At 44.2% G+C, this 25,166-nt stretch overlaps 1 protein-coding gene across 5 annotated transcripts in view; it reads left to right on the top strand.

The window, feature by feature from the left end:
• Positions 1 to 25,166, top strand: part of SGSM3 (small G protein signaling modulator 3) — a 52,037-nt gene that overhangs the window by 16,116 nt on the left and 10,755 nt on the right. For all 5 annotated transcript variants that reach the window (XM_053252291.1, XM_053252290.1, XM_053252294.1 and 2 more), the window contains 11 exons: positions 234 to 296; positions 3,486 to 3,571; positions 4,888 to 4,954; positions 5,846 to 6,054; positions 6,156 to 6,263; positions 8,482 to 8,625; positions 20,296 to 20,491; positions 21,319 to 21,464; positions 22,475 to 22,699; positions 23,021 to 23,075; positions 24,937 to 25,064. In XM_053252291.1, the coding sequence (XP_053108266.1) occupies positions 290 to 296; positions 3,486 to 3,571; positions 4,888 to 4,954; positions 5,846 to 6,054; positions 6,156 to 6,263; positions 8,482 to 8,625; positions 20,296 to 20,491; positions 21,319 to 21,464; positions 22,475 to 22,699; positions 23,021 to 23,075; positions 24,937 to 25,064 (1,371 nt within the window). In that variant the 5' untranslated portion in view covers positions 234 to 289. The remainder of the gene's footprint in view (positions 1 to 233; positions 297 to 3,485; positions 3,572 to 4,887; positions 4,955 to 5,845; positions 6,055 to 6,155; positions 6,264 to 8,481; positions 8,626 to 20,295; positions 20,492 to 21,318; positions 21,465 to 22,474; positions 22,700 to 23,020; positions 23,076 to 24,936; positions 25,065 to 25,166) is intronic.

The raw sequence follows: 25,166 nt of genomic DNA, 5'->3' as shown, positions 1-25,166 counted from the left end.
AGTGGCTCCCTGTTTCTGCACTTTCCTAACTGTGGTTGAATATATAATTTTGATAGCATTCTTATTGGAAACAACAGCAAAGAGAGATTTAACTGTAGTCATGGTTCTCAATGTGAGTGACCAGAAGGAAGGAGCTAATTGGGAATCAGCTAGGTTATCCTGTATAGTTGGTCTTGAGCTAATTACATGTTATCCTTTTTCTTTACATTATACCTTGATCTATCTTGTAACAGGGCAGTGATCTTCTGCTGAGTCAAAAAGCTGCCATTGTCCACACCCCCCCATCATCATGTCAGGTGAGCCCTTTATTTAATGTGAATAATTGTGATATTTCATCAGTTTTTGGTTTTTAAAGAAAAGGCCAATGCTTGATCAGTTATATCAGTTTTATCAATTTATTTCCAGAAAATTTAGATTAAATTATTTTGCTTTTTCAGAAAATCATTTCCTCTTTCTTTGTTACCTTAGATTACTCACAGAATTAAACACCTTGCCTAAAATCACAGGTTCTTTCCACTTGTGTTTTCTCTCTTAAGCAGATGAGTGTGGGGAAGTATCTGCCTTGTTTACTAACACAGTATATAAATCAATATCTTGAACAAAATTAATTCAATAAATGAAGTTTTAAATATCCAAAGGGCAATAGGAAGGACAGTTTTTCTATTGGAATATAAGTAAAAAAGAAAACTGAAATAGCTGTTTTTCTTAGATTTAGCACTTCAAAGTCTGAAGAGAATTGGGGCTAGCATTTCCCACCCCCCGACTGCTTTTCACTCTGTCTTTTACTACTTTCAGGAAAAGGTTTCTCCCTTTCCCAGGTAAAATTAAATTGGACCTGTTAGCAATCCTTGAGTAACCGTACACTTTATTCCAGCCATCTTGTATAATCCAGTTGCTTTTCCTTGTCATTCTAGACATGTTTTAATTCATTAGTAATGGCACCTGCTATTTGCTAGTTTTAACTAGATGTCTTGGCTCTGGGCAGCTAATAACTGCTTGAAAAATTGGACGCTGAATTTCTACCTCCATACCTGCCTTCCTGTTGCAGTTTTAGTCATTGTGTCTGACCTGACTTTAATATGTCAGTAACATGAGTGTCTTCACCAGTACATACACAGCTCAGCATTGCCCAGAGCCCCCATTTTGCAACTTGAATAGATTATGAAGGAGAGCAAAGGGTTTAAACACTATTCCAGGTTAAAAATAGCTTTAGGCTTATTGAAGTATACAGCATACATCCATATTCTAATTTGTGTATAATGTGATTTAGAATATGTATGTATGCTTGTTAACCACTTTCATGTATTTCAATGTATATTTTGTTTTAATTAAAAAAACAACAACAAGAAGCATACATAAATATTTAAGAGCTGATTAGGTTTAGTCCAGAGATGAAAATTATGGCAATTCAAAGTATTTGGACAGACTGACAGCCTTCAGTGATATGACTAGTCAACTGCCTAATTCCAAAAATACTTTGTTTTCGCTCATCTTAGGTTAATAGAAAAGTTGGGGAAAGATTAGGTTTCACAATTATCTACTTTGTGAACATTTTCTTAAACTTGGTTGTCCGAGCAGTCTTCAGACTCTGTCACAATTCCAGAGTTCCAAAGACACACCTCTTCTCTAACAGCCCTGATTCGGCTTCTTGGTAGTAATTTCCATGTTTTATGATGGACAGTAGCTTTTGAAAGAACTATTAGAATAATCTCTCCTTGAACAAATAGTAAAATCTCATCTGTGAGATTCTCTACGAGTGATTAAATAATAGAAGTTGACACAAGATCCCGTCAACTTGTAGGTAAGACAAGAAACTTTTAGCTTAGGACCATTGGGTGACAAGATCACAGATATTTTATGCAGTATTCAGTAGAATGTATCAAAAGGATATGCATTTAGAGCAGGGATGCACAACTCAAATACTGCGGTGGGCCAGAACCAACCATGACTTGATGTGCGGGGGCTGAGGTCAATTTTCAGCACATTAATTGTTATACTAAAATTAATTTTTAAAAATTTTAATGAAAGCAGTTGCTAGTTACTTGTCAATTTCCCCCTCATCAAGGGACCCACAGTCTTATCCAAGGATATTGGCCAAAAAATAGGCCCTGTCCCTGCTGAGTCTGTAGGGAACCTGGACTACATGGCAGCCCCAAACAAATGCCAAGTCCTCTCATCTCCCTAAATTGTTGTTGCTTTCAAGCTGTAATCTTAGGCATGCTTAATTGGGAGTAAGCCTCACTGGGTACATTGTGGGACATATTTCCAAGTAAGCATGCATAGGATGGCAGTGTAAGGCAGTTTCCAGCTGCCATGTTGCTGCAGGATATTCCTATGAGGGAGCCAGTAAAAAAGTCCTTATGTGCCAGATCTGGCCCCCGGGCCTTAGGTTGTGCAAGCCTGATTTAGAGCCATGCTGCTATATTCCCCAACATTTTGTTTGTTCTCTCTCTTCTGGTTGCTTACCCAACATCCACTAACAGATTAGGTATATCCTGGAGAGGACTGCTTAAAGATGCATTTTTGCATTGTGCTTTCTAGAAAGGTCCTGGAAGCAAAGTACTTCATTGATTTCAAGACAAAGTTTAATGTATGTCTGAAAAGCATAGTGAGAATCTAGTGCCTTAGTTTTAAGGTTCATTGAGATCAGAGGTGTTTCTTGTCAAACTCATGATGTTCTTCACTTTCCCTTTTCTATGTGACATGGAAGTGTCAAAACTAGAATAGGGTTTGACTTCTGTGAGAGAGAACTGAGAGCCTTTCTCTTGGAGGCAGTAAATACTAGAGAGTCTTGCTTCACACTTGCAGTCTAATTGCCCACTATATATAGCATCAGGAAGGAATGTTTTCTAAGGCCAATTAGGCAAGTGGCACAAGGGGCGTGCCTTCCTCTATACTAAAGGGGCTTGGCTCACTTGCTTGAACTATCTGAACAGTGTACTAACTAAATTATTTGTTCCATTGTGGAGGCATTGTGACCTAGACTTTTTCTGTGTTCTTCATTGTGGTACTTTAGAACCTGTACTATGTAGGTTAATCTTTAAAGGGGCTGGTGTGCAAAGAGTAATAGATAACATGGGAGGACTGTTGCTTAGTATGGGGATTATTTTGGGTCATTGTTGTGTCATGTTTATGTACTATATTGCTGGTTTCTGTTGCCATACCTTTTGTTGCAACTATGACTGTTCTTATTCTAGCTCTAGTCTATCTACCACAATAAAAACTTGAATAATAGATAACTCTCAGACCCCTTTTAGTTATATCAGACAACCATCCAACTCATATTTTTATTTCTGATCACGGATAAAGTTTTCTTATGGCAATTTCTGGACTCCTGGTAGCACAGAAACAGGAATTAATATCAACTGCAAAGCCTCAAAGTTTTTTGTTTTTTTTAAAGGGACTGGTTTATAGTAGTCTCAGTTGTTGTTGTTTTCTGTGTGTGTCTCTTCCATTATGATGTGTGGTATTTTCTTTATATACAGGAAGCTACACTCCTACAGCTGGTGGGCCCTTCTCTGCTCTCACTCCCAGTATATGGCCTCAGGAGATCTTGGCCAAATACACCCAGGTACAATCAAAACAAAGGAAAATCATCCATGTTATGCTTTCTTTCTCCTCTTTAGTTGTGGAAAAATAAATGTCAAAGAATGCTGTGGATTTGAATTATTGATGACCCTGTGTGTCTGTAAGTTCTGCTCAAAGCATGCCTGACATTTAATTGCTGACTTGGCACTTGCATCATGAAACTTGTTCTAGGAAACAAAGCTTTCTAACTCTGTCAGATAAATTGCATTGGGAGAAGAATCTGATATAAAGCCTGCTTAGGTAGGGGAGAAATGAAAAGAATGGTAATAAGAGTTAGTAAGTTACTATCCTTGAAACAAATGAAGTCTAATTTTCACTTCATATTTTGCAGAAATCAGAGTATAGAATGCATTCTAAGCCTATCAAGTCTGATGTACCAGGGTACCTGATCTCAAGCTCCTTAACTTCCTGCTTGGTTGCCACTTCCAACCAGGTTAAAGGCACCATGCCAAAGTTAACACACATGCTCACACTTTGCAGCTGATGAAAGATTCATATATTTTGTACTCTGGTATGTGCACAACATGTAGAGTGAGAATTGGCACTGGAACACACAATTTGTTGGGGGTAAAGGTTGTCTGTAAGGAACACTTGCACTGAAAGAGTAAATAAGAGGGATCCAAGAAAACTTCACTCAGGATGATAAGCATTAATTGTGTATGTTCTCACTGATGCCAAAGAAATTGACTCGTATTCAAAGGCAGCAGGAACAGAAATGTACTCTGGGTCTGACAGACCTGTTCTGGGGTGATCCTTATCAGTAAATCTGCACCTTTAACAATCCCCAGATTAAGCCAGGAATTTTGTGATTTACACTGGCAGATCTTTACATCCGGGTGAAATTGGGGCAGGCAAATCTAGTCTACAACAGTCTCTGATGTGTGATGACTGGTTTTTTGGGGGGTGGGGTTTAAAACACAATATAACTCAAAATATTGATGGTGTATAGATTAGAAGAATGGTTGTACCAAAGAGTGCTAAGGATGAGCACACATCTGATAGAGCATAGTGTGAGTCGTGTTTCTTGTATCTAAAATATATGTGCACATAGAAGTAGGTGTGCCAAATCTGCGGTCACTGCAGATCATGGATAGCTTTTTTATAATGAGAGGGAATTAAAGTAGTAAAAAGTAAGGCAAACTATGTAATGGAAATTTCCTCCAACATTTCCTTTTTAGATTTGCTGGAGCTTAAAGGGCTCTCTCTTTACCTTGGACGTCAGCTATGTGCAAACATGTTTGTATTTGGTCTGCTACCTAGTGGCAGAGAGTGGAAAGTAACTGTCCTTCTATTTTACAGAAAGAAGAATCCGTCGAGCAGCCAGAATTCCGATATGATGAATTTGGTTTCCGAGTAGACAAAGAAGGCAAGGTCTCTTTACTTATGTAGTATGGCATGTGACAAGACCTCCCTAGGGATTTCTGTTCCCAGCAGCAACCTCCCAGTTCTTGTTTGGTGTTGTGGCTTGAAGGTGCTTTTTGTCTAATGAGGAAAAGTCCTAGCTTAACTGGCTTGACACAGTACATGTGTGTTTTGAAGGGTGCATGTGTATAAATGGCAAGTCTTCCTTTTGAAATACATGCAGGTGACAACCAGGAAAGGATCATCCTCCTACTCATGTATTTTAAAGCTGCAATTATATGTTTGTCAGGAGTCAAGCCTGCAGTAAGTGTTGAACTGGCAACCCGAGGGATTTAGGGCAGTGATCCATTGTGTGCTACCGCCTATCTCTGTGTGGTATGCTATCATTTAGCTGCAAGAGAGCCCAGCTACACCATTAAGGAGACCACTTTACATCAATAGGCCAGAGGCTTGCTCTGTCTGCCTGTTGTACTTCATCCTGTCCTAAACTCAAATGAGACTGTATCTGTTAGTGTGCACCCTTCATAATTAATGTGATGTGTTTTGTGCTGGGGTATGTGTACCAGAATACCAAGCATTCTATAAGAATTAATGCCAAAGTGAAACTTTGTTAACATTGTCCTTTTCTTCCTTGCATATAAACAGACAGATACCCTTTGACCTCATGATTGTCTGTTAAGATGGCTCTTTTCTTGTAACAGCTTGAACAGAAATAATCAATGAATACACCGGCATCGAGAAGTTAACTTTATTCTACCCACACCCAAACTTCTGCAACGTCCTTCTCATCTCTCTTGATCATAAAATCCACCAATCTGGAGGATTTGTAGAAAAAGCAACTGTCACCTTTTTAATTTTTTCTTCCTCCACCTGAAGTTTCTGTCACTTGCTACAGATGGTGCTGAGCCAAACTCCAGCAAGCTCCTGGGCATCCCACTGACTGAAGAGCCACAACATAGGCTGAAATGGCAAGCCCACTTGGAGTTCACACACAACCATGATGTGGGGGACCTCACTTGGGACAAGATTGAAGTGACTCTCCCACGTTCAGAGAAACTGCGCTCCCTCGTACTGGCTGGCATTCCTCACAGCATGAGGCCGCAGGTGAGGCAGCCTTGGCTAGTTGTGGAGAGGAAGGGAGCTTGTTCTTAAAGCTTCCTGGTTCTGAATCCCAGGTCTTATTTCTAAACCTCTGTTTTCTGCAGCTGTGGATGCGACTGTCAGGCGCTCTACAGAAGAAGAGAAATTCAGAGATGTCTTATCGAGAAATTGTGAAAAACAGCTCCAATGATGAAACCATTGCTGCCAAACAAGTGAGTAATTCTCAAGGGTTAGTGCTTGGATCATCCCTCTCAAACGAGTGGAAAAACATCAGTGGGGTGGGGGAAGGTGTTACCACAACTGAAAATGTTTTGTTAAAAAAACAACAAAAAAGGATTAGAACCTTACACTCAATACTTTTAGAGAAAACATTTATCAGTACACATTACCTCTTTGGGTTAAAGTTATTGTGAGTGATTCTGGCGTGTGCCATTTCCCCCAACCCCTCCACTGCAGTCCTCTGAGCCCTCCAAAAGGCCATTCCTAAGGGTCCAGGAACCCTCGGCAACAATGTGAAATGTGGCATGTGGCCCTGCAGAGAGAGGGAAGAGTCCCCCAAAGTGGGGCAGTGACATCTTCTGTAAGCTCTTGGAAAATGTCTCTGACCTCCTGGGGATTCTCCCCTCCACCTGCAGTCACCCATACCACTTTCCACACTGTTGCTGAAAGTCCCTTAGCCCTAAGGAATAGTTTTTGGAAGAGCTCAGAGATGCAGCAAAGAAGAGTTGAGGGGAATGGCTTGCACCAGTGTCACTCTGGATGCTACTCACTGAGTGTATGTATGTTCATGCCTGCCACCATCATGCTCAAAGGGTAGGAAAGACATTTTGTAAACACTGAAAGTGGGGAGTTTCTAGGTCTAGGTGAGGAATCCAGTTAGCATTTCCCTCAACCAGCGCAGATCTTTTTGCGGCACAGCAAAAGCTAATTACCTTGCAGAAGCAGGGTTTACATAAAACACTGTTGAGTAACAGCTACTGAGATAATAAGGTGCTAATGAGTATTAATGAGGCTGTTTGCTCAGACACTTGCTGTGGGATGTAAACACTGAACAAAACGTGAAAAGGAAGTCTGGGGATTTCAGTACAAAGTGGTGTGTTTCAGGCCTTGTACAGCACCATTGTCTCTCTAATTCTTAATCCATAAATCCTAAAATTCACAAGAGTCATCTTCAGAATTACAGTCAACCAGGCATACACTATCAGCTCAATGAAAAGGTGGGATTTTGCAAAGCCAACTAGGGAACATGAGGCTACTTTAAAAACAGAACAAAATGAGGATGCCTTTCATAGTATTCGACCTGACCATCTCCTTGAGAGGAGCTCTTAGGCCCTCACAATTGAAACCTGGATATCCTCCTTTATTTTCTTCCAGTTGCAATGGATTTTGTTACAGCCAGAGGAATAAAAACATTTCCTTGTCTCAGGTAGGCTGTGGATAGGAAGAAAAATAAGTATGTAATTGTAGTGGCACACAGTACTAGTATTGGAATTGGACCCAATGTCTGAAGCAAGGTTTAGCCTTTAATGTGTCATTGCTTGTCGACACAGTTGCTGCCAGGAGTGACAATTTAGGGTCTTTGAAGACCGCTTCCAAGATTATGCATATGTATCCATGTGTAATAAAATAATAATAATAAAACTTTATTTGTTAGCCACCCCATAACAAATTGTTCTCTGGGTGGCTCACAACGCAACATAAAAACATCCAATAAAAACATATAAAATCACAAAACCAAAAAAACCAAAATGATTTAAAAACTTTTTTAAAAGCCCTAGCTAACAGAAATGTCTTCACCAGGCATCTAAAAGAACAAAGTGATGAAACCAAGTGAACCTCACTGAGCAGGCTGTTCCATAAATGGGGTGCGACCACTGAAAAAGCCCTTTCCCTAGTAGCCACCCGCCTCACCTCTTCTGGCAGGGTCACTTGGAATATGGCCTCCGAAGGAGATCTTAAGGTCCAAGTTCGAACATATGAGGCAAGGCACTCTCTCGGGTAACCCAGTCGCAGGCCATTTAGGGCTTTAAACCAGCACTTTGAACTGGGCCCGGAAATAGACTGGGAACCAGTGCAGCTGACCAGCATTATATGATCAAAGCGCCAAGTCCCAGTTAATACTGTGTATTCTTGTAACATACCTAATACCACTTGGTGGATATTCATTCTGTAATAAGTGTGGTTCCTGCTCTGATCCCTGAACAGTCCACTTTAGGCTACTGGTAAGGTATTGTTTCACAGATTGACATTTGCATACTGTTTGTGAGGCTTTTCTGATAACATGGAATGGAATCTCAAATTCCAGACGTACTTTGCCAGCAGTGCATGGAAAGTGATGGCAGACTGAGGAACTATAGAATGAAAAAGGAGATGGAGAGTTATTGCTAACAGGATCTAGCATGGTTATGTGTACTTCTTGATGTTTGTTAGATTGAAAAAGATCTGCTCCGCACCATGCCCAGCAACGCCTGCTTCTCCAACATGAATAGCATTGGAGTGCCACGGCTACGCAGAATACTCCGGGGACTGGCTTGGCTGTACCCAGATATAGGATATTGTCAAGGCACTGGCATGGTAAATGAATCTTCCTCACTGTTGATTGTACTTGTATTGTAGTGTTTTCCTTGGGAATCTGTTCATACAAGGTGATCCTGGATAGGTGTTCTCAGATAGCAATAACAGCAGCAACGTACCCGTTTGTGTTCAAAATGGATGCACTTCAAAGGTAACTACAGGAGAACCTCAGTATTTGCGAGGGTTCTATTCCCCACTGCAACTGTGTATATGGAAACCACAAATATCAAATCATCGGGGCTATGGGATGGGGGCGAGGTTAGATTCCCAATCGTCAGGAATATCATCCAAAATCGGCCAAATTTCAGAGGGAAATGCGGGGAGAAGCTGCCTACTGTACTTCAGTGGTCCCCTTGAGTTGAGCTGTGCCCCCAAATAGCCAAAAATTGGTTGAAAATTGAGGGTGGGTTTTCTAAAAATTTTAAAGATGGAGTCATTTCATTTATTTATTTTATTTTATTTTATTTTTTATTTTTATTTTATTTTATTTTTATTTTATTTTTTATTTTTTATTTTATTTTTTATTTTTATTTTATTTTATTTTTATTTTTTTTATTTTTATTTTATTTTATTTTTATTTTATTTTATTTTTATTTTATTTTTATTTTATTTATATACCACCCTTCCAAAAATGGCTCAGGGCAGTTTACAATTAAAACAAACTTGTAAAATAATGAAAAGCTAAAACAAATTAAAAACAATAACACAACAATTAACAATTTAAAAACATTTTAAAACAAGAATTAAACATTGTCCTCAGACCCCAGCTCAAGACGACACGTAGAGTTAATATGGATGAAAAGGGCCACAACTTTATTAACTATTACATAGACATGGTAGACTGGAACACCAGGTGATTAATCACCCTTAGAGAACAGTGCGGGCCAATAGAAGCAGGTCAGAACTCTGAAGTCCTACTCATCACCCTACTGGGCGACACACCCTGGCTCGGGAATGGGCAGCTACGCCCCACTCAATTTCTTCAAAGCCAACCCCCACTTCTGTAAGAGAGGATCTGGATACTTCTAGGCATTCGTCCACCCCGGACCGCACAGCCCAAAGGTTGGAGAAGTCCTGAAGCAGGTTTCATGGCAATCATTTTCCCCGTGCCGCACAGGCCACAAAGGAGCGATTAACCAATCACCCTTTTACAGATCCAAGGGTGCTCACCGATATTCTAACCCTCAAATTACCACCCGGCCCACACTGTTACTGCCATTGTGGCCAACCTAACTCTAACTACACACCCAGAACACAGAACGGAGTAGGCGTTGAGGCTTCCCAACACAAAATAGCAGTCAGAAATGACCTCAGACATCATTTTTGGCCATCTCTGACCTGCGGATACATGGAATTAACCCCTTATTTTCCAATTTCCACCCATGTATACCGAGGTTGAGTGTTAATTACCTGACTGAGTATATGCAAATTCACAGATTTAGAGTCTGAGGATATCAAGGTTCTCTGTATAACACTTGCAGAATGAAATAAACATTCCATGTTCTGACCATGGGATTGCCACCAGAAATGGCATCCATCCCCATGGTAGGTTTTCCCTGGTTTGAAGTTCATGTACAGCCATAATGTGGAGAATCTAACTTGGGATAAAGGTTAAGTCACATTTCCATGTTCAGATAAGCCTCACTCATTCATGTTGGCTGGTGTTCCTTATAGCCTGTTGCAGATCACACCTATCGTGGTTCTCCATGCAATAAGTCAGTTACCATAGCTAGGAGAATTTCCATATCCTCACCTGCAGCCACCAGGAATTAGTGAAGTCTCAAGTGGGGGTATGGAGATGTATAATATGGTGGGCAGCCTTTTCTGTGTTGAGATGCCCTATACATTACAGCTTAGTAATGAAGAACTCCTCATGCTTGTTGCAGAGATGCCATTTTTGGCAGCATCACAGTAGGTCAGTGTAATGTGGCTCAAGGTGAGGGGGAAGAATAAATAGCTGGCCAGGCATCAAGGCCTAGCAAAGATTCTTGGGCTAGCGCTACTATACTTGCATGATTATTGGCACTGTAGGACAGAATGCTTTGTGAATGTATCCTTTCTCTGCTGCTGACATCCAAGGACATCTCCTTGAGTGGGTTATGATTCTCCACGAGGCCCCTAAGGCAGGACTATGCAAATTAGAGTATTTAAGATGTGTGGGATCATGGCCCCACCTAGTTCTTTTAGTCCTGCATGGCTCCAAGGTAGTTCTTCTCGGCTTCTCTCCAAAACTTCATTCACTTTCAATTCAAGCTCACCTTTCGTTGCTTAGATTCTCTTTGTGTTTCTTTCTATAATTGTTGTTTTGTTCTTGCTATTAAAAAAAAAGAATTTCTCTTAGCTTTTTTTCAAACTGCCCCCCACCCCACCTCTCACTCCTCCACTTTGATTGCACTCTTAGTCTCCTTTTCTTTCCCTTTCTTGGATGCAACACGCTAGGCGTGTGCTCCATGTGAGAGTCAGGAAGGGGAGATTTCAACAAGGCCTTCCAAAGGTCCTCAGTGTAGCTGGCAAGTTGCCCAAGAGGTCACAGAGCCGGATTGCCTGTTTGAGAGCAGAGTCCTCCACACAAGATGCTCACCCTGCTGCTCAGCTGATGGGAGGCGTTCTTGAGCTCTTGCCTGGTGAATCAGGCATTTTGACTGAACAAACAATGGAGCGCAGCGTGCCCCCTGCCAAACAGCTGCTGGGTGGCACTCCGGAGCTTGCACCAGCTCAATTGAGCATTGGGAGGCCAGGAGGAGAGGGAAGCCTTAAACTGAGTGAGTGCCCCACCAAGCAGATGATGGGCAGTGCTCAGCAGCTCCCGCCCGCTCAATCAGGCGTTTGAGTCGGTGAGAGGGCTATCCAAGCTCCAACCTTGCTCCCAGCTGCCGCCAAGGCCCTTGAGTGACTCAGCGCCTCAGCTTCCCCCCGCTCCCTGAAGCCCTGCAGAGCATGCCGCTGCTTCTTTCAGCCCCCTTGATGGCCTCCACCAGCAATCTTTAGGGCATAGCCCCAGAAAAATGCAAAGCAGCCTCTCAAAAAACGACAGCTACTGGGAGCACAGTATCAGGCCGGGGGCAACAAAACCTGTGTCCACCAGAACAGTGTTGACCAGGAGCGCTGCAGCTGGATCAGGCGCACAATTGGTGAGCTCTGCCCATGTTGGGGCTTCTGATTGTTCTAACCCCACCCCCCGCAAGGCCCTCAGGGGGATCTAGCCTAGCCCAGCCCATTCAAACAGTACAATCCCTTGATAAAATGCCTTCTGAAATGCCACCTACCTGGCGCTCATGGTTTGAGGATCTGTTAGCACATTCTTTTGAGCGCTATGATCAACTAAAAGTGAAAAAGACGCAGAAGGGAGCAATCACCTTCCTCAAGCACTTCATCTTCAGTATCTGAGACTCCAGCCCCTAAGAAGGCAAAGAAAAAGCACAAGCACATTAAAAAGGCAAAAAGGGGGAGATCTAGGTCTAAGCAGAGGGAAAAGGGTACCCATTCCTCTGAAATCTCAGATCACTGTTCACCAGACCCCCAGACAAAACCCCACCAGCACTGATTCCAGTTACTCCTAGGAACATGGCAAGCTGCCATATACTGAGTCAGACCATAGGTCCATCTAGCTCAGTATAGTCAACACAGACTGGCAGCAGCTTCTCCAAGGTTGCAGGCAGGAATCTCAGCCCTATCTTGGAGATGCCAGGGAGGGAACTTGGGATGTTCTGCTCTTCCCAGAGTGGCTGCATCCCCTAAAGGGAACATCTTACAGTGCTCACACATTAAGTCTCCTGTGCATAGGCAACCAGGACCTGCTTAGCTAAGGGGACAAGTCATGCTTGCTACCACAAGACCAGCTCTCTTCTTCGTCTATTCCATTAGACCAGGCTTCCCCAACCTGCGGTCCTCCACATGTTGCCGAACTAAAATTCCCATCACCCCCAGCTACAGCTTATTGTGGCTGGGATGATGGGAATTGTAGTTCAGCAACATCTGGAGGGCCGCAGGTTGGGGAAGCATGCATTAGACGAAGAGCCAATTCTGGGGGCTTTTCTGGGTACCCCTTGGGGGGGAACAGACCCTGACAAACCAGACAAAGAGGAAGGACCAGAGGACGCTGAAGCTCCCCAGAGACTTTTCCAGTCATTGGACTTTGCCCCACTAATGTACAAGACTATTCATACATTAGGCCTGACCCAGCCTAACCCTCAGGAATCCCAGCCTATGAGTAAAAGTGCTATGGTTTTTCCTGGACGCAAGTCAAATACTATGACTCTCCCATTCCCTAAGCCCTTCATTGAGACTGCTGGGGGGGAATGGAGTTTTTCTGCCTCTAATGGGAAGGTGGTAACTATAGCCCAAAAGCTGTACTCCTTCCCTCGGGGGTTGTGGTGGTTAATACACCCCCTACGAATGTGCCCGTGGTCCAAATAGTTTCTAATTTGGCTTTGTGCAGGGATGGAGAGTCAGCCCTTAAAGATGCTGCAGACAGGCTTATGGAAGGGGCTATTAAAAGGTCACATGACTCTGCCACCTTAGCAATGAGAGCCTCAGCAGCTGCCTCCATGGTGGCCAGAGCATCTCTCATATGGCTGGACAATCTAATCAAGGATCCTTCTTTGGACCCGGCATGATTGCGGCAAACCCTGTTAAAATTACACAAGGCACAAGCCTTTATCTCTGATTCCACCCTTGACTCCATGAGATTTGCTTCAAGGGCAGGAGCTGCCTCAGTGCTGGGCCACTGGATTTCAATATTGGCATGTGGATGCTGCTTCCAAGACCAATCTGACCACAATATCTTTTGATAGGGAAAAGCTCTTTGAGGATACAGCTTTAAAAGACATCCTAGTGGAATCAAAGAGTCAAAAGAATAGCATACATCAGGGGAGAGATTCAGCATATAGATGCTTATATCCAATGCCAAAAGCCTCCGAGCCAAGATGGGTGAGCTGGAGTGCTTGGTTGCTAACACAGAAATAGATATAGTGGGCATAACAGAAACATGGTGGAACATTGAGAACCAGTGGGACACTGTTATCCCTGGGTATAAACTCTATAGGAAGGACAGGGAGGGGCACCTTGGAGGAGGAGTAGCACTGTATGTTAAAGAAGGGATAGAATCTAACAAGCTAGAAAACCTAGGTGGACTGGAGTCCTCCACAGAAACCCTGTGGGTGACTATACAAGGCCGGAAAGGGAACGTGCTACTGGGGACGTGCTATCGCCCTCCGGATCATAATGCCGACAGTGACTGGGAGCTGCAGGAGGAAATCAGGGAGGCGTCAAGGAGAGGCAGGGCTGTAATTATGGGTGATTTCAATTACCCACACATAGACTGGGTAAATTCACATTCAAGTCAGGACAAAGAGGTCAGATTTCTAGATACGCTAAATAACTGTGCCCTAGAACAGTTGGTCATGGAACCAACCAGAGAGAAGGCGACCTTGGATCTAATTCTGAGTGACACCCAGGACCTGGTGCGTGACGTCAGTGTCAATCGACCCTTTAGGGAACAGCGACCACAGTGCCATCAAATTCAGCATACATGCGGGGAGAGAATCACCAAGGATTTCTAACACAGACATTTTGAATTTCAGAAGAGGAAACTTCTCCAAAATGAGGAGTATGGTGAAAAGAAAGCTGGGGGGGGGGGAATCAGGAGAGTCACTTTGCTCCAGAGTGCATGGAGTTTACTCAAAACCACAATACTAGAAGCCCAGTTAGATTGTATAACCAAGAGGAGGAAAGGTACCACTAAGTCCAGGAGGATGCCAGCATGGCTAATGGGTACCGTCAAGGAAGCCATAAAAGGGAAGAAGACTTCCTTCCGAAATTGGAAGGCCTGTCCAAACGAAGAGAACAGAAAGGAACACAAACTCTGGCAAAAGAAATGCAAGGTGACAATAAGGGAGATGAAAAAGAGAGTTTGAGGAACATTTAGCCAAAAGTATCAAGGGGAATAACAAAAACTTCTTTAAGTACATCAGAAGCTGGAAACCTGCCAGGGAGGCAGTTGGACCATTAGACAATGAGGGAGTGAAAGGGATTATTAAGGAGGATATGGAGGTTGCAGAGAAGCTGAATGAGTTCTTTGCATCTGTTTTCACGGCAGAGGATACTGAGCATATACCTGTTTCTGAACCAGGCTTTTTAGGGATGGAGGCTAGAGAGCTGAGTCAGATAGAAGTGACAAGGGATGATGTTCTAAACTGTCTGGAAAAACTGAAAGCTAACAAATCACCAGGGCCAGATGGCATCCATCCAAGAGTCCTCAAAGAACTCAAATGTGAAATTGCCGACCTCCTTGCTAAAATATTTAACTTATCCCTGAAATCGGGCTCTGTACCAGAGGACCGGAGAGTAGCAAATGTAACACAAATTTTCAAGAAGGGATCCAGGGGCGATCTGGGAAATTACAGGCTGGTTAGCCTAACGTCCGTTCCAGGCAAATTGATGGAAAGCATCCTCAAGGATAAAATTGTAAAGCACCTAGAAGAACAGGCCCTGCTGGGAGTGAGCCAGCATGGCTTCCGCAAAGGTAAATCTTGCCTCACAAACCTTTTGGACCTCTTTGAGAGTGTCAACGAGTGTGTGGATAAAGGTGATCCAGTTGACATAGTATACCTGGGCTTCCAAAAAGCTTTTGACAAAGTTCCTCATCAAAGACTCCTGAGGAAACTTAGCGGTCATGGGATAAGGGGACAAGTACATTTGTGGATTGTTAACTGGTTGAAAGACAGGAAACAGAGGGTAGGTATAAATGGAGAGTTTTCACAATGGAGGGAAGTAAGAAGTAGGGTCCCCCAGGGATCTGTACTGGGATCGGTGCTTTTTAATTTATTCATAAATGATCTAGAAGCAGGGGTAAGCAGCAATGTGGCCAAATTTGCAGATGATACCAAACTCTTTCAGGTAGTGAAATCCAAAACAGATTGTGAGCAGCTCCAAAAGGATCTCTCCAAACTGGGGGAGTGGGCGACAAAATGGCAAATGCGGTTCAATGTTAGCAAGTGTAAAGTGATGCACATTGGGACGAAAAACCCCAACTTCAAGTATATGCTGATGGGATCCGAGCTGTTGGTGTCGGACCAGGAGAGGGATCTTGGGGTTGTGGTGGACAGCTCATTGAAAGTGTCGACTCAATGTGCGGCAGCTGTGAAAAAGGCCAATTCCATGCTAGGGATCATTAGAAAGGGGATTGAAAATAAAACGGCTAACATTATAATGCCCTTATACAAAACTATGGTTCGACCACACTTGGAGTACTGCGTACAATTCTGGTCACCACATCTTTAAAAGGACATTGTTGAACTGGAGAAGGTACAGAAAAGGGCAACCAAGAAGATCAGGGGCCTAGAGCACCTTTCTTATGAGGCAAGACTACAGCACCTGGGGCTTTTTAGTTTAGAAAAAAGACGAATGCGGGGAGACATGATAGAGGTCTATAAAATCATGCATAGTGTGGAGAAAGTGGAGAGAGAGAAATTCTTTTCCCTCACACAACACTAGAACCAGGGGTCACTCCATGAAATTGATTGCCAGGAGGTCTAGGACCAACAAACGGAAGTACTTTTTCACACAACTCGTGATCCACTTGTGGAACTCTCTGCCACAGGATGTGGTGACAGCCAACAACCTGGATGGCTTTAAGAGGGGTTTGGATGACTTCATGGAGGAGAGGTCTATCAATGGCTACTAGTCGGAGGGCTGTGGGCCACCTCCAGCCTCAAAGGCAGGATGCCTCTGAGTACCAGTTGCAGTGGAGTAATGGCAGGTGAGAGGGCACACCCTCAACTCCTGCCTGTGGCTTCCAGCGGCATCTGGTGGGCCACTGTGCAAAACAGGATGCTGGACTAGATGGGCCTTGGGCCTGATCCAGGAGGGCTGTTCTTATGTTAAGAAGGCTATGCCCTCATCATCATGTAAACTAGACCACCCACAAGGGAAGCGTTCCTTCCACTCCTTTTGTCCCTCATTCGCTGCCAGAGAGTAGGGCTTCACGTCCAAATGTCCCTTCTGGGGTAGATCCAGACCTCCCAGGCAGGGGTTTGGAAACAGGGCTGCCTTCTCTGCCCATGGCAAACAAGCAAAACAGCTATCCTGACTTAGGTGGGTCACCCCTGGGTGGTCGCTTCTCCTCTCACTTACATCTTTAGGAGGCCTCCACATCAGATCGTTGGGTACTCAACATAGTAAAGGGGGGCTACTACATAGAGTTGACTGAAAACCCACCTCACTACTTTCTGCCCACCCCAACCTCCCACATACCCTCCAAACACAAAGGTCTCCAGGAGGTGATATAACACCACCTATTGATCGGGGCAATACAACTGGTACCAGTGGACCAACAGGGAGCAGGCATCTTCACCATGCCCTAAAAGGACAGCTCCCTACATGTAGTTCTGGACTTAAAATATCTCAATCTCTTCGTAAAAAGGAGGAAGTTCCGCATTGAATCACTCAGGTCGATTGCAAAAGCCCTACACCATCAGGGACTTCCTATCCTCCTTAGATGAAAGAGGCTTATCTACATGTTCCTGTACATCAAAGCAGCCGTCCTCTGCTCCACTTCCTATACGCCAAAAGACACTACCAATAAAGAGTGCTTCCTTTCAGCCTCTCCTCAGCTCCTCACATATTCACGAAAGTGCTGTTACCAGTCATGGCACATCTCCAACTCTTAGGGGTCAGGATTTTTACTTTTCTAGATGTACTCCTCCAATTGCTCTCCCTTTCCAGGATCCTGGTACTGATGGTGGTGACCTTGGAATTGGTACCTTGGACACGTTTCCACCTGCAACCCTTACAGTGGTTCCCACTACCCTATCACCAGGAGATTGCTGTGAAATCCACTGAACAAGTGAGCCTTCCACTCCACATTCAACAGTATCTGAGATAGTGGACTATGCCTCCACACCTTTCCGTGGGGAAATCGTTTCTCAACCCCCCCACAAGTCATCGTCACCACGGATGCAAGCAAATAGGGCTGGGGGCATGCCCACTGTTTCCACGAGTCAGCGCATGGAAAGTGGGTGACTGCCGAAAAATAACACGGCATTAACTGGCTGGAGCTCCAAGCAATCTGTCTAGCACTTCTGGCATTCTACCACATAATCTGCAACCAACACATACTAGTCCGCTTGGACAACACCATGGCGAAAGCACATGTCAACTGCCAGGGGAGCACCCGGCCGAAGTCTCTACAGGCAGAAGAGACTCTTCAGTGGGCTGAACAAAACGTGGCATCCCTAACAGCACACCACATGCAAGGTGACCTGAATACAGGAGCAGACTCGCTCAGCAGGAAGGAAATCCAGGAAAATGGAGTCTGAACCCAAACATCTTCAGACTCCTATCGGAACACTTTGGCCACCCATCAGTAGATCTATTTACAACTCCAGAAAATGCTCAGGTACCGCATTTATTCTCCAGGTTCCCCTGCCCTCAAGTGGAAGCAGTGGATGCTCTGTCGTGTCCATGGCTGGAGGATCTCCTGTATGCCTTTCCACTGGCCCCACTTCTCACCTGGTTCCTACAATGAATGAAAATCCTCAGGTCATACAAGTAGCACCATTCTGGCCTCTCAGACCCTGGTTTTCAGAAATACAAAACCTGACAACAGTAGAACACCTGATGCTTCCAGTCACAGCAGACCTACTCCAACAAGGGCCAGTGCACCATCCAGATCCAGGTTGGTTACAGCCAGCCACATGGAGACTGAACGGCGCCTCTTAAAACAGCATGGCTACTCTTCAAAGGTGCTTGACATGATGCTGGCCTCCAGACACCCTTCCAGAAACAGGATCTATCAATACACTTGGAGGGCATTTCTCTGGTGGTCTGCACGACATGGAGTCCCTAAAGGGATGGCTACCATGCAACATTTGCTGCAATTTCTTCAAGACAGTCTGGACCAGGGTGTCTCTGCAAACACACTAAAATGACAGGCTGCTGCCCTAATAGATCCAGTTTTGGGGGGATCGAGGTGCTCCAAGCTAAGACACCCGCACTTGAAGCCCTTCCTCAGGGGAGCAACCTACTATCACCACCAGTGGTGCACTGTTTTCCTACCTGGAACTTATACAGAGTACACGGAAGCTTAACAGAGTCTACCTTTTGAGTCAATCAAATCTATCCCCTTATATCTCCTGACACTACAACTCTCTCTCTCTCTCTCTCTCTCTCTCTCTCTCTCTCTCTCTCTCTCTCTTTTGTTGCCATAGAGTGTCTGAGCTCTGGGCTCTTTCAGTTCACAAACACCTTTGCATTTTTTCTGAAAACTTGGTGAAACACATACTTGACCCCTTTGTTCGACCCAAGGTGTCCTCACCTTTTCATATGTTCCAGGATGTTGTGTTACCATCCTTTTGTCCAAAACAGATTCATCCAGCAGAAAAATCCTGGTACAAGCTGGATGTACGTAGGTGCCTGAAGACCTACATAAAATGCACAAAACACATCCAAACTTCGGAGTCGTCATTCATCTCTTTTTTTTGCCTCAAAACATGGATCAGACATGACCTCCGCCACTGTGGCTCAGTGGCTCAGGTGTGCATAGCCCTGACATATGAAACTCAGAACCTTAGAGCTCCCACTAAAATCTTTGCTCATTCAGCCAGGGCAGTCGCCACCTCAGCTGCATTTTCGGTCCTGGACATTTGCAGGGCGGCTACCTGGAGCGCCCCACAACCTTTACCAGGCACTATAAAGTGGATACCTTCGCTTCTGCTCAAGCAGCATGTGGGAGATGAGTACTCCAATAGGTCCTTCCTTTGGAGTAGGTGGGGGTGCTCCCCCCCAATTGGGCCGAGGGCTGTGGTATGTCCCCCACTCAAGAAGATGCCCTTGGATGCCAGCAGCAGAGAATGGAGCATTGGTTCACTTACCTTGAAGGCTTCTTACTGCCGCATCCAGGGGTGTCTTGACCTGCCCTTGTTGGCACCTGTGCCTACTCCACAGGGACTGTCCCTCGGGGAGTATCTCTAAATTATCTGCCTAGAAATCAAAGCTGCTACTATGGTCCACCATTTTGGGGCCTCCATCAGTTTTTTCCTAAAATCTTGTTAAAACATTTTTTACAAGGTGTTTTGGGAGTGTTTTTTGCTCCTAGTTTACTGTATTTTTTCTTAAAAGTAGTCTTGGGTTTTTTGTCCTAAAAGAACTGGGTGGGGCCATGATCCTCCACTTCTTAAGGACTCTAACTAATTTGCATAGTCATGCCTTAGGGGCCACGTGGAGAATCAAGAAGAAGCCTTCACGGTAAGTGAACCAATGCTCCAATTTGATTCCATCTCCTTACCCTTATTTTCTACCTTTGGAACTTCGCCTATACCAAGAGAATGGTCCAAAGGTATAGTGGGAATATGTATTTATTTGTCGGAGCAAATGCATCTTGCAGGTTTCTAGAGTCCTAGTTAGTGCCACAACCAGTGACTAGTTTGACCCTTAGTTTCCCCAAGAGGCGTGATTCTTCTTGACAGCACTATTAGAGGCCTGGAGTTTCCGGTGCTTCCCCGACTCCACTTGTCCCTTGTCACTAATATTGCAAGGTAGCTTTCTGCCCTAAAAATCATCATCATCATCCTGTGTGTGTTGTAAGGGGGAGCATCAGTGTGTGGGCGTGGAGGGTTGTGTGTAATGCTTGTTTTGCCTGTTCCATTTCGATCTTCTGTTCTCTGCTGCTAGGTTGTGGCTTCGTTGCTTCTCTTCTTGGAAGAGGAAGATGCCTTCTGGATGATGTGTGCCATCATTGAGGACCTGGTGCCAGCCTCCTACTTCAGCACCACCCTGATGGGAGTCCAGACTGACCAGCGTGTCCTCCGCCATCTCATTGTGCAGTACCTGCCACCACTGGATAAACTTCTTCAAGAGCACGACATTGGTAAGTGCCCCCCTTGGTCTGCTAATCCTTTTGTGCTGAAATGGTCCCACCCTGATCCTTGCTTGTCCCACAAATTGAGCATGTTGAAAGCAGGCTCTGGAGAAGACTGTAAAAGGGGCCCATAATGGACTTGGTTACACTTAATGAAGAAAGAGCTGCTACCTCCTTTGGTGTTGAAAATATGTATGTAGAGCTTCCCAGTCCTCTTCAGCACTGTTCAGGGTGTTTCTGCTTACAAATGGGGAACTGAAACTGAATGCTAGTGACAAGCTTTGGGCTTCAGAGTTCAACTCTGTCTACAAACAATATGATGAGAATTTACATCAGCCTCATTACTAGGGGAACTTTGTAGTGCATGGGGATCTCACATGCTTTGCACAAAACAAGTCACTTTAAATTTGGGGTTTGGGTTCGAGTGAGGAAGAGGGAGGTGTATGTGTCGTATATAATTTTGAAGATTCTTGTTTTTAAGGGGGGAAATCTCTGAATATTTGTGGCCAGAGTTACAATGCTCAGTCCTTAAAAAAAAAAAATTGATGCAGTTTTTAATTGGGATGTGCGTGAGAGAGAACTTTGTGTCCCTGAACTATGAGCAACCTGTCTGATGCTGGCAGCACTATGTTCCTTGAAAGAAATTGAGAAGAGCTGTATATCTTTCCACTGCCGTATAGTGATGATGAGAGGGTAACTTATTTGACAGAAAGGGTTGTGACTGTTCTGTTTATGTTGGGAATAGAAAATAGCTCTGTGGAGGGCAGGACTAGGGTGAGTTACAAATGACTGATAAACTAGAATTGTAAGCTTTCCACTTGTGTCTCCATCCACAGAACTGTCCCTGATCACCCTGCATTGGTTCCTCACGTCATTTGCTAGTGTTGTGCATATCAAGCTGTTGCTACGCATTTGGGATCTCTTTTTTTACCAGGGCTCCATAGTTCTCTTCCAGGTCACATTGGGCATGCTCAGCATGAAGGTAACCAACATTCTTCAGTCCTCTTATCTTCCTCATGAAATGAGTGTTTTTTATAGGGGAGGTTCTCTTCTCATCCTAGGTGTTTGTGAAACTGGGTGAGATAGTGTGTGTAAAAAAAGAATGAAAAACGACATACCTTGCTCTTTCAAAACATGGGCATAAAACGACTCCTCCTGGCTCTTGCCATCCTCATTGCCTCATTTGCCTTTCTTCTATCTTCCTGTTTTTGGAGGCAGTCATAGACCCAGCAGCCTTTCTACATTTGCTTAAAAGGTTATGTGAAGGAAATATGCTTGATATCCTGGTCTTGTGCAGGTCATATTTAAAGAGAATTTTATCCTGCAGAAGCTGTTAATATGTAGCTGTCTAATACTATGGCCTTCATGCTAGATAGCTACTGAGCTGTGCCTTGAGGTAGCTGAAACTCTGTGTAGCATGAAAGGGTTCCTCTTTTATATAGGTTCAAAAAATAATTGGAAAACCTTGGTGTAAAAGTTAACTAACTAGTGCAATGAGATCCTGTATTTCCTATAGCTTATATTATGTATACATCCCCCCGCCCCCAGAGTTCACCATAGCACTTGCTACTGGATCAGCCCCAGAAAGGATGTCTGCTTATGTAGGATTAGCATATTGGTGATTTGCTGCAAGTAGTTCCCAAGATTTAAGCGCACTAAAGGGACAGCATAGGCACTCCAAGATTCAGAATAACTAGTTCTGTCCTCCCAGGCAGAAATAGCTGCCTAATGTGCCATTATGGGGTGCTCTCTTGATGTGGATTGTGGTACACTCTGCAGTGATGTATATGGGACAGTTGTTCGCAATATGAAGTGAGCAAAGACAGAAGTGGGTGCACAGAGAGAATGAAAGCGTGCATTGCCTTTGTATTACCTACACTGAGCAGGCATTTACCTGGGGATACAGATACCAGAGGCAAGGAGATGCAGAAAACCTCCTAAGCATGGTTATTTGCCCATAACATGCAGAATGACCTCTCCCCACTAACACAGGAAGAGGAACTGATTCAGTCTGAGAACTCTGCATCCATCTTCAACACACTCTCAGACATCCCCTCTCAGATTGAAGATCCAGATGTGCTCCTGCAGGAAGCCATGCGTGTTGCTGGCTCACTGACAGATGTGGCAGTGGAGACTCAGCGGTGCAAACACCTTGCTTACCTCATAGCAGACCAAGGGCAGCTGCTCAGTCCCAGTGCTTCTGTCAACATTTCAAAGGTAGGTTTACAAAGCCCTTAAGGACTGTCAGCTTGCAATGCTTCCTTCCTCAGCCTTCTGCTTTCCTACAACCTTCATCTGTTTCCTGGCAATGATGAGGGTGGATCACAGTCCTAGACACTTGGTTGAAGAAATCCTCCCAGTCACCATAAACCGGCCATTTCTTATTGCTCTGTCATTTGCATGTCTCTTCTCTGTTTTCACCAATGTCTGTCCCCTTCAATACTTCAAGATCTCCTTAATCTCACTAGCCATTTATATAGACAGTCTGAACACATTTTGTTGTGCTCTTCATGTATCTTGCTCTTCCCTCCCGCTCAGATTGTGAGACGCAGGACACAACGCAGGAAGTCTGGCATCACCTCACTGCTTTTCGGTAAGGACACATGCACCCCCTGGGCGTGATAGGATTCTGGTTTCCTTGGAAGAGTTAACCGCTGAAAGCCAGTGAAACACGGCGTACATTTGTATGGTGGAGTATTCACACCCTGTATACATTGTGCCAGCAGTCTGTCTGCTTTTGGGGTTTGTCAGCAGACCATGAGAAGGAGTCTTAGCTTCAGAGATGTGCTTTGAATACCGAAAGTCCTAGGTCCAGTCCCTGGAATTTCCAACTTTGGAAGGTAGAAGGTGACAGGAAAGACTTCTCTCTGCCTGAGATTCTGGGGAGCCACTGCCAGTCAGGATAGACAATACTGGGCCAGATGGACCAATGGTCTGGCTAGGTATAAGGCAGCTTCACATGTCCATACTTTTTTCTGTCACCTGTCTAGATTGATTTTTTTTAAAATGCAACAGCAAACCCAGCCTGTCATTTGTGTTGTCTGACAAACACGCTGTTTTAAGCAGAAAAATGGCCATGGGAAGCCTTTTCAGCAGCTGCGGCAATGCCCTTCCTTCACCCTCTAAGCTTTCTCTGACTTAGCGAAACAGGGGCTTCCTTCTGGGATGAGGCCACAGCTACTGACGAGGCTTCAGATGAACACTTTCCTCCTTCCATCAGAGTAAACAATCTCACATGTCCACAAAAGTAGCAAAGAAGAGCTGCCCTTCTCTCTTACCTGCCCACTGCAGAGAGACTCTGCTGCTTTTGAAACTATTTACCATTCAGAAGCTGCCCCGGGCAATCCACTCAGTGAACATCTTTCTAGCCTTTCTAAACTGTGTCATGGGTTTATAGGCCTCCGCATCCTTCACTGAACTCTTGCTGGGGAGTTCTTGATGGGAAATTCATGGCAATTAACCCAGTTCACTTGCAGTGTAGGCATGCTCTTATTTAACTCTTGTTTAATCATATTCTCTTCTGTGTTTTCCTCTCTCATTTTTTGACTGAAAGAAGATGGGCTAAGCTTCAGTCTCTCTCTGTTCTGCCCAGAGTCAGGCTAAAAGCCTTAAATATGGTGGGCATGGACTGTTCTGTCATCTCCTTGTTGCAGGGAAGTGGCAAGCAGGCATTCATCTGAAACACAGATTGATAAATAACAACTTTTAAAATTAACATTAGCTCAGTGTCATGTGGCAGTTAAAAAGTCACATTTTTAATGTTTAAGAACTAGAAATGGGAATGAAAATAAAAATGCAAGCATCCTGCTGCTATGATAGACATCCTTATTGCACCCAAATATAGAATGCCAGGTAGGGTCTGGTTGCCCCATCTCAAAAGAACAATTGCACAGAAAATGGCAACTGAAATAACCCAGTGTTGGTTGCAGTACCTTGCCTATGACTAAGGATTAAAATCTTTGAGGTTTTTTCTACTTGAGAAAAAAAATTGGCAGGAGGGAATGTGGACCAAGATTGAGATTTTTAAAATGATGAATGGTATGAAAAGAAAAATAATTCACAGCTCTTTCACTTGCAACAGGCTATATGGGGGCGGGAGGCAGATACCCGCACGGGCCGAGAGGGAGATTGAAATTCTTCTCCCATACTAGAACTAAGGATCATGCAGTGAAGTTGATTTGCAATAGGTTCAGGACAGACAAAAGAAAGTATTTCTTCATATAACACATAACTAACTTGGGGATTCTCACTTCTACAAAATACAGTGATGGCCACTAACAGGATTACACAAACCAATAAAAGATAGATCTGTCAACAGCTATTGTGATAACTCCATGTACAGAAGCAATATACTTCTGAATACTAGATCCTGGGGACAAATTGGGGGAAGGCCTTCCTTTTCAACCTCTTCATGAGAGATGTGTGCTTTACTTTGTTTATTGCATCAACTTTAGGAGAAGATGACGTGGAAGCACTGAAGGCCAAAAACATAAAGCAAACAGAACTGGTTGCAGACTTGCGAGAGGCCATCCTTCAAGTGGCACGGCACTTCCAGTGTGTGGATCCCAAGAGCTGCAGCATAGTAAGTGAGGCACTTTCCCACCACTGACATCTGTACTCGCATTACTGATGGCAGGAGGAAGGGTACCCTGTGAAGACTAAAAGCCCACTTTCCATGGGAGAA

This window comes from Hemicordylus capensis, chromosome 5 (assembly GCF_027244095.1).
Source record: "Hemicordylus capensis ecotype Gifberg chromosome 5, rHemCap1.1.pri, whole genome shotgun sequence".
In the NCBI taxonomy this organism is placed as follows: domain Eukaryota; kingdom Metazoa; phylum Chordata; class Lepidosauria; order Squamata; family Cordylidae; genus Hemicordylus; species Hemicordylus capensis.
Note: the sequence above shows the minus strand (reverse complement) of the source record. Positions and strands in the feature narration are given on the sequence as shown.